General features: G+C 30.0%; 1 protein-coding gene across 1 annotated transcript in view; it reads left to right on the top strand.

Moving 5' to 3' along the window:
• Nucleotides 1-106: 106 nt before the first annotated feature.
• LOC146532414 (uncharacterized) overlaps nucleotides 107-9,621 on the top strand; it is a 41,014-nt gene continuing 31,499 nt past the window's right edge. The window contains exons 1-3 of the mRNA XM_085195792.1: nucleotides 107-325; nucleotides 2,122-2,231; nucleotides 3,182-3,312. Of these exons, the coding sequence (XP_085051918.1) occupies nucleotides 2,124-2,231; nucleotides 3,182-3,312 (239 nt within the window). The 5' untranslated portion in view covers nucleotides 107-325; nucleotides 2,122-2,123. The remainder of the gene's footprint in view (nucleotides 326-2,121; nucleotides 2,232-3,181; nucleotides 3,313-9,621) is intronic.

Raw genomic sequence — 9,621 nt, 5'->3', positions numbered from 1 at the left:
ACATTGTACCCTTTTGACATTACCATTTACCATTCAATATTTCAACAGCTCAACAGTTCACTCATTGTTCAGTGAGGATTCAACTGATTTAAGAATCAAGTGACAGATAAAATTTCCAGATCAGTCAATTGTATATCACCGGCCTTTGTAGTCGACTGCTAAGGGTCACTATAAATTGCCGGCTTTTCGAGTGTCTCAGATATATTAAATCTTAACTGAAACTTTTGTGTTTCTTATTAACTACATAATTGCTCTGTGAAAGTGCGAAGTTTACGGAGTGCATTTACCAAGCACAGTTTCGTTCTATTACCGAACTTATTTTAAGGTAAGTTCGAGGTATAATGCACTTTGCAATTATTCCTTTTCCCTTGATCAGATAGAGATGTCCGCTGTCCACGTGTAGTGCATACGTGGGCAGCAGCCGGCACTTATTTTATTTATATTTATACCAAAGTTAAAATAATTATAACATAAGAATAATCCATTACCATGGGACAAAATAATCTCTAGAGAATTGTCACGTAGGTACATTGTGGATGTTGTATCAATAGAAACTGCGTAGTTGGGTTTCTGAATAGCCAACTCACGAACTTCTCACATAGAAGTAAAATAGAATTATAAGCCAGTTCAGAATCAGAATCAATATTTCAGTCTTATCATTTAGATTTATCATTTAGATACAAACACAAAAAATATAAATTCTTGTTTATGTTTCTAAATTGTATAATTATCTTTGAAGAATATATTATTATAAGCTATTAAAAAGAAGAATATTTAATAGATACATCAAGATAATGTCGATTAATAAATCTTATCGAGTGCTAATTATGGTGTTAACTTGTATAGAGGCTATGTTTACTAATCAATTAATTATAATCACTCTGTCACCATTATTATTCTAATAGTAAGCTTTTTTTCTTACAGTTTTAGTAATTATTGTGAAATTATTATAACATGAAAACAGTGACTACTAAATAGTATTTTTAAATCATTATATGAATGATAATAGTACAAAATTTAGATCAGATTAACATTATGTAGTAAAATTTTTGAAAATATGGATGAACTCACATACTGAACCCACTGATATCTATAATATATGAACTGAATGTTTTTTCGTATAAGAACATTAAAATAAAACCAAATTACTATGTTTATTCATTTAAATATTCTTGAACTTTGATAACAAATTAAGTACAATTTTAGGGCAAGGTGATTAGGTATTATACTTTTAGCCTTGGAGTGTTATATTGACAGAATTAAATTAGTAACGTTAACCATAAATTCTTTGAATTATCTAAGTGAATGGTATAAAAAAAATATTTATTATTAAAATGGAATACATAATTAAATGTGGTTTTTTACATGTATTTCATAATATCATGAACTCTATGTTACATACAAATATAAAGGGACTTCTTTGCGTTTTTAATATTTTTAATGAATTATAATATAAAAATATATTTCAAAATATTAAAAGAAAAGACTCTTTCAATAGTAGGAAATGGGTTTAGGCCATCAGTTGCTAGGATTTAAGGATGAACAGCCTCCTCCGAAAATGTGCTGTCTTAAAGCCTTCTGCATTCTGTTCTCGACCCATCAGCTAAACGGCAATCATATGCGTCAAGGGTTTTAACTATTAAGACATTAGCCATAAACTCAGACAATTCAGTATAGTGATAGTTGTCTATTCTATTATGGTTCCATGTACTTACATAGAATCATTATTGGAACACTAATATTTAATATTAGCTTGTGTTCCATTCATAGCTTTGTCCACTTCAATTACACTACAGTATGAATTTTATAAAATAAACCTCATTCTATCTACTGGTGAAAACCACATTTAAATCTAGTGTGCAGCTTAAAAAACTAAATTGTACTATACAATGTAAAAGTACTGCAGGTTCTGTTCTCTTTCTTATTTTATGGCTTTTAGGTGTGCCGTACTGCAGGTTGCTGATAACGCTTTTTTACTGCCAAAAATATATATTTTTTTAAGTATTTTTACATTATTTTTCTTACTGAGAGAAAATCTATCAATGATGGCCTAAACGGTATTTTATTTATATGCTTATGAAATTATAATAACTTTTCAATAAATTAAAAAGTATTTTTTAGGTATGGAGTGGGAAGGGCCGCCCAAGCAAGGCTTGTACGACCCTCAGAACGAGCACGAGGCTTGCGGTGTTGGTTTTGTAGTTGCTATCGACGGAAAACGTTCTCATAAAGTAAGTTCATCTTAATTATTTATTTTCTATATGTTAATTTTATTTTATATCGTTTTATTCTTAAAAGTTACATAACAGCAGGTTCTACGGTCTGAAATCTAGAATCTGCTCCTTCTTCCTCTCGTTCTCCTTGACCATCGAGTCTAAAAACATTTGATACTGGTTTAGTGATGATTTTAAATATAAACCTATATAAATATTTTTCTAGTAATTCAACGCCACTAGCTTTTGTCGTTTCTACTCCTTACCTTCCTTTTCTTTAGCTAAATGACTACCAAAAGTCCGGTGTTTGTTTCCTTCTTCTCTTACTTCAGTTTTTTAAACCCGGTAGCTGCAAGTTTTACATAAAATGCTCGAAAAGTTTTCTTTATACGTATTTATTCGTTTAATCTACTTAAACACTCCTATATATAAAATTAATATTAAGATTAAAACAGAAATTGGATCTAATTAGATCGCGTATTAAGTCATACCGTGTCGGTGTATGTAATGAGTCGCATATTATATGCGACATTGAAATAACTTCGGTAGCGTCATTATGATAGTGAAATATCGGTACCAGTCAATCGATACGACCATAATTTCATATACTAATAAAGTATTATATGTATAATTTTCGAATATGACATGGACAGATGTGCAGCTATTTCCAGTTACCTGTATATAATACAGACTCTGAGATGCCTATATCCAAATCTTGATGTTTGGCACCGGTATTATTCAGATAATATCATTATTCAAATGTTTGAACAACAATGTCACCTGTAAATGTGAAAATTTAGATATAAATACTTGTATGTGATTATTGCACATTTTAAATTCTATATAAATTTTGTAGAAAAATCTGACTGCAATGGAAATTCGCAAGTTTAAATGTACTCTTTTTCTTAAAAGGTTATATTTGTTCCGAACATGGAAAAACTCCATTAAATTAACTTTTCATGATATAGATCGTACGCGATGCTGAAACCCTCGCAAAGCGTATGGAGCACCGCGGCGCATGCGCCTGCGACAACGACACCGGCGACGGCGCAGGAGTACTGACAGCTATACCGCATCAGTTCTACTGTGCTCAACTTAGGTAAGTGTTTTTATTAGTATTTACCTGTTAAAAGGCTGTTTCTTATTCTAAAATATAATGTGTGTATTTTATATTATTTATTAGATATTACCACGATTTACTATATGGCACATAAGATCATTCGTATCATCAGGGGTAAACCAAATTATTCTCGTTTCTGTTGTATAAATATTCTGTTTTTACAATTAATTACTAGACTGTTGTTAATTTTATTCCAGTCCCATTAAAAGTAAATTAGGTCTTCAATTGAATTTATCCGTAGTCATCCACCTTAATAGACCTGTAAATTTGTAATTTCAAGCGCACATCTGCTTATTAGTCAATTCTAGTGGATTCATTCCATTAGAACTATGTAAATTATAAATTTAGCAAAAAACCGACGTTACTTCAAGCATTAAACAACTTACATAGTCGTTTTTGTGGCGTCTTATGTGACGTTCTTTGCTATCTATTTTTTTGTTCATTTTACGTTACTTATTATTAAATATTATTTATTTATTAATAAATAACGATGCATTAAAATTTCTGTAAATATTACTTTTGGAATCCTTATTTCTCTTAGATGTGTAATCTTATTACCTAGTTTTTCTCAATTTTACGATAACCTGTAATGTGATTATTAAAACCTTAAATATTTTCATACTCTATTATAATTTATAACATTACATAACGTGTCAAACGTGTCTAAAACAAAACTAAATCAAAAGGAAACCCTGGCTCTCACCCAAATATAGGTTACAATGGGTTCGTATTACTTGGCGAGCTTCCAAAGCTCCTTTGACAGATCGATTCTGTTGAAGCTGCGGTTTAGTTTTTCGAGACTAAAATCTTGCGTCGTTTTCTATTTTTAGCATTAGAACTATTTACCTATATGCCTTTAAACAAAATATGCAAAAATGTATTTTATTAATGACAGATATTATAAGACTTCTGTTATATATTATTTAATTAGTAATCTTCATACAAAAATTAATATATATTTCAAGTATTTGGCTTTTATTACATGTTTTTATTAACTTCTTCATTCTGTATGGACTTGTTCTTGCGTGTAACACCACGATCAATGTATCTACTCCAGGATAAGACCCCATTATTATTGATCAAATATTCAAAATGTGATTTGAATTTACAATCATAATGTTCAATCAGGCACATCTCAACTGCTCCAAGGTTGCTTTGGCGTTTAAATAGTTTCATATATGTATTACTAAAACTAAATACCCACTTATTTACTCTAAACGTCGCATTACTTTAACGACACGTAAATGTAAATAATATACACAATATTATTGTAAATCATCTTGGCATTGTAAAGTATAGGCTGTGGTCTACCAATCTATTATATTACAATGCATATTAAATCTTCGCGTGTGTAACGTTTTGATATTGAATATGAGTACAAAAGATAATCTAAGATAAGAAAGGGAAAAAATTGTCTTTAATGACAAATCATTATTTTCAAGTCATTATGCCTGCTTTTATTCAAATATTGAGATATGCTAGGTTAACTGATAAGTTGGATTAATCTAGCAATTTTCTATAGGTATAAATTTTAGTCTTTTTAGGGTGAAAGGCAATAGAAACTTAGTGCAAGTCGTTTCTTTCATAATATTGCGCAATTTTTCGATTATTATTTGAAAATACTTTAAATAAATATGTAATAAAATGTTTGAGTCTTAATAGGCAGCTTCAAACTCACTAAGTAACATTTTATCATCGTTTTCAATACTGATCTAACATATTGTTTTTCCAGGGCGTTACATTTATTTTATCTAATTTTAAAGCTTTTATTATGCCACAAAAAATATCTAGCTTTATGTCTTAACCTACATACACCTTGGAAAGATAACATTCTGATGACGTATTTGTTTAATAAAGAAAAATAGCATGCCATTACTTGAGATCGGATGACTGTCATCCGCATTCCTCGACCAGCAATTTTAAGAACTGATAAGCTAAACGGTGTGTTGTTTTAACATTCGATTTACTTTCATATTCATTTAAAGAAAAAGAAATATTAAGTATATAGACTGAGATTAGTGCGTTTAATTTAACTAACTATTTCCTTTTATAATATTAATATAGTTATTTTAAATACTCCTGTTAAGAAAAAGTAGGTATTTATACAAAAAAAATAAAATATTTTCGTTTAGAAATATTTTTTCATCCATTATTACAATTTTAAAAGCGATTAGGTATAGCGATATTATAAGGAGATTGCGTGGTTTTTTTACTTAGACTAATTAGGCATTTAAAAATATAGGATCATTTAACTTTCCATTGTATATATTATATAGGCATCACAATATGGTGATATTTATTTTCTCCTATTAAACGCATCTGTGTTCCATTTTATTTCGTCATTCTATACTGTCGACCTGTCTCAATCAAAACTATTGTCGTCTGACCCACTCTACAAGTAGATAACAATCTATTGCGATTTTAGATTCGTAACTACGCAGTACAAACGCTAGGTTATTTGTCAAATGTACAGAAAAATGTGTTTAATCGTTCACAAAAAGAGCTTTTGGTGCTTAATGAATGAATGAAATGAGCTTTTAGTTCAAGTTAGCTGTAATGTTTCTATTTAACATACTTATAACTTTCCTTCTTTGATCATTTTAGTTATTCATTCATTCATTCATCATTATATTCCTAAATACATTACATTCTTTTATTTTTTAATTAAGAACATGAGCAAAGTATCTTGATACTGAGTTTCCGCTGCCCCGCTGCAGCTTATATGCTTAATTAAAGCTTGGACCTAAAAAAAAGAATATAAGCATTAAAATCTCATTGTACATTTCTCTACCCAGTTCGTTCGTACTACACTATACAAACTCACACGGTATCGTGAACGTATAATTCACTCACAACAGCCGTTGCTAATTGAGTTTGCACTGTTATAGTAATTCAAGGACGTATCGGACACTGTACTTGAAATAAACGCTTGATATAATAAATGGCTATATAATTTGTAAGAATATTATATAATTATTTATCATTTTATGTGTTAGTATTACGTGTTATAAATATATGTTTACTATTTTTTTTGTGTTTTCATCGGTGTTTCCTTAATCATAGAGATTTAATTATCCATAAATAATAATATTTTGAGATTGTAATCGGCCAGGCGTAAGGGCATAGGCGTGCGTGTGGAATGCGTCCAGATTCAGCAAAATTAATGGCAACGAAGTATCTTAACTAGGTACCCTGGTTCCCTCTGCTTACCCTACTATGTGCAGAATCCAGCTTGAAGGAAAAAAATCTAAATATACATCTATACCTAGATATACATCGAGGATATGAAGTTACAATAAGTAAAGGGGACAAGGCACCCCTTTTACATTATTCAGGTCACGAGTGTTATAATCTCTAAGTGGTTTGTCATACAGGACACTGTTCTCATATTCCTTGCCATATTACAAACAATGCTGGCTTATATGACGCGTATATTCATAGAAATGTGCATTTCCTCTTGTTTATTGCATGCATATACTAATAATTACTAAAAAAAAGTAGCTTAAAATAATTTAATTCATTATAGTTCACAAATATATTTTACATTGTATTCAGAGTCGACAGATATGCCACGTTTTTACCATGAGAAACTCCTCAGGAACTCCACCTAGGTACATTTTACGTTATTGAATGAGGTTAGTTTTGCAGAGCAGGTCTGCAGAGGAGACATATATGTAGCAGTACTTACTTATTTTGATAAATACTTGTAATCAGTTTTTTAGAGTTCTGAGGAAACGATCAATCCCACAAACATACAAACTACCCTAGAATCAGTCTCGTAAAAGATATGGCAAATAGAATAGTGTTTATTATCGGCATTATAATCCGTCACGGTTCTACTCAATCTCATTAAAAATCAATTCAATACAATTACCTGTTTCTTGATGGACAATATCGATTTTATTACAGTCCGCAACGGCTAATAAAACATCAATCCGAGGTATTTAGATTTCAATAACAGTTTAACGCGGCAAATCTAATTTTCAGTTAATTAGTTCACATGTTTTTTGTATTTTTTTTATAATTAACCGTTCCTGGAAAAGTGTATATAAATTTTATATAGTGACATGTTTGATAATAAAGGCAGCTAGCTTAACGATTTCTTTCTCATTGTACAGGAAACCCAGTGTTAAAACATCACCCTACTTTCTAGCCAACTTTAGACCTACGTATTATGTGGCGGAACTCAACGCTGCATTTTGTCTACCAATGCGAGAAAATGAAAATAATTAATTCCTCCAAGTGGAGATCCAACCAACATTCACCAAGTTTGAGGTCAAACGGTGTCTCCCTGCGCCACGATGGCATCATTGTAATTTTTTTCAATGCCAATGGTGATGGCAATTTTATTCCGTAGACACATACATTTTAGCAAAATAAAGATAAAAAACTTAATATGGAATATATAAATTAAAAAATGATAAAAAATGTCAATACCGCTATTTATTTGCATACATATCTGTTTACTATTCGATTCCAATGTTGATTATTTTATAACTTCAGATAAGAATAATTGGTACAATTATGTATGTTTTCTCAGTGATAACGTAGAGTAGTAGAAATGTACTCAGCTCTTAAGAGGGTAAATATTTGTTTTCCCAGACAATAGCCGGAATACAAAAGCGTTCGTTACTGCCTTTGTTCCGACTTCACAGTAATTAGTGATATTAAACATATATATGGGAAAAAAGTTCAGAATTGTATTTTATATAATAACTAACTAACTGGCACTCCTTACTATGGTAGTGATTGCAGGTTTGATTTATCGAATATATTGTAAGTAGTTTTACTTAATTTTTCGGTATTATTTAGATAAAACTGAATTTGTACATAAATATCATCTAGCTAAAAGTGGAAATAAAATAAACAAGAAATTGTAATTAAAAATACATACGTATAAAAAATATCTACTATGAGATAGCTGAGCCATCTCAAAGCAATTAACTAAATAAGGCTGTTTGTTAAGCAAAAATGTAGAGACATCTAGTTTATATCTGGTTAGCACTTCGTTGAATCGCTTATTCTTCAAATACAATAAGCCGAGCGATGACATTTGCGTGCAATGTTTTATCTTTATAGAGGTACCATTACGTATTACATACTGTATTATTATTATAATATGCAGTAATAAAACACAGTATAAGTTTTGATATTAGCTGAAATTGTAATGTCTTTGCTGTTGCTTTGACATTTTTTTTTTTACAAATTTCGTATATTTGGTTTATTTGTATTTTAAATAATTGAGTTACTACTTGCATTGAGTATAAATTATAGGTTTGAAAAATATTATACTTTTACGAATATCTTATAAATCAATACATTGAAAGTAAACTAGATTGATTAACAGACAACGCACAGAGGAAACAACGGGCAGAATAAAAATTTACGTGTAGAGCAAGAGAGATTTCCAGATATTACTACGCCAATGAGAAAAAACGAGATTAGTTGCAGACTTGTAAAAATATACTAAACTAAAAGAACGTTTCCAGTTAATAAGCATAATATTTTATTTTACGTCTTTACACGAGTCATGTAGAGTGCCACATTGTACCTATGGATAAATTTATGGATTTTCAGCTCATGCACGAGTGGCGACCCTGAACTACAATGTTTTTATCTTTCCAATATCTGTTTCATATGCTCGTACCTGTAACAATACCTTGTCATTAATAATATTTGTATAATAGTGGAACTATTAATAGATGTATCAAATAATGAACTCCCCGAATCAACTTATGTAAATTAGGGAGATTACTCCCTCCCTCCTCCCTTTCTATTAAGAAATTATATGATATTAGACTAAAACAAAAATATCTAAATAATAATTTAAGTTTCGAGTTTCTCATCAAATATTAACGTTTAACTTTTTTTTCCAATAAACTATAAAATCGTTTTTTAAGGAAAATAAATCTATATATTATACAAGGAAGTACCGGCCTTTATCTTGAACGTAGCTATGTTACATACATAAATTGACTTGGGGTATATATAATTCAATAAATCCGAATAAGAGCTTAAGCCCTAAGATATGAGATAGTAAACGATAATATCGGTTATATCTAGTAGGTACCACGAGGTTGTCGCGTGACCTTTTTCGGCATATATGCACTTTATCTCATGTTTACATTTTAAATTATGAGGTTGTAGAACACTACGTAAGTAATTGACATTACTATCATATTATTTTATTGATATATACGTTGTCATCATTTATGTTTTTATTTCGTAATTTCGGTTGCTAATTCATATTTGCCTAATACAATTACATAAGAAAAGTAATATTTATTA

This window comes from Heliconius melpomene, chromosome 13, assembly GCF_056956725.1.
Source record: "Heliconius melpomene rosina isolate 202511_hmr_F chromosome 13, ASM5695672v1, whole genome shotgun sequence".
In the NCBI taxonomy this organism is placed as follows: Eukaryota; Metazoa; Arthropoda; class Insecta; order Lepidoptera; family Nymphalidae; genus Heliconius; species Heliconius melpomene.
The sequence above is the reverse complement of the archived record's forward strand: the minus strand, read 5'-3'. Positions and strand labels throughout refer to the sequence as shown.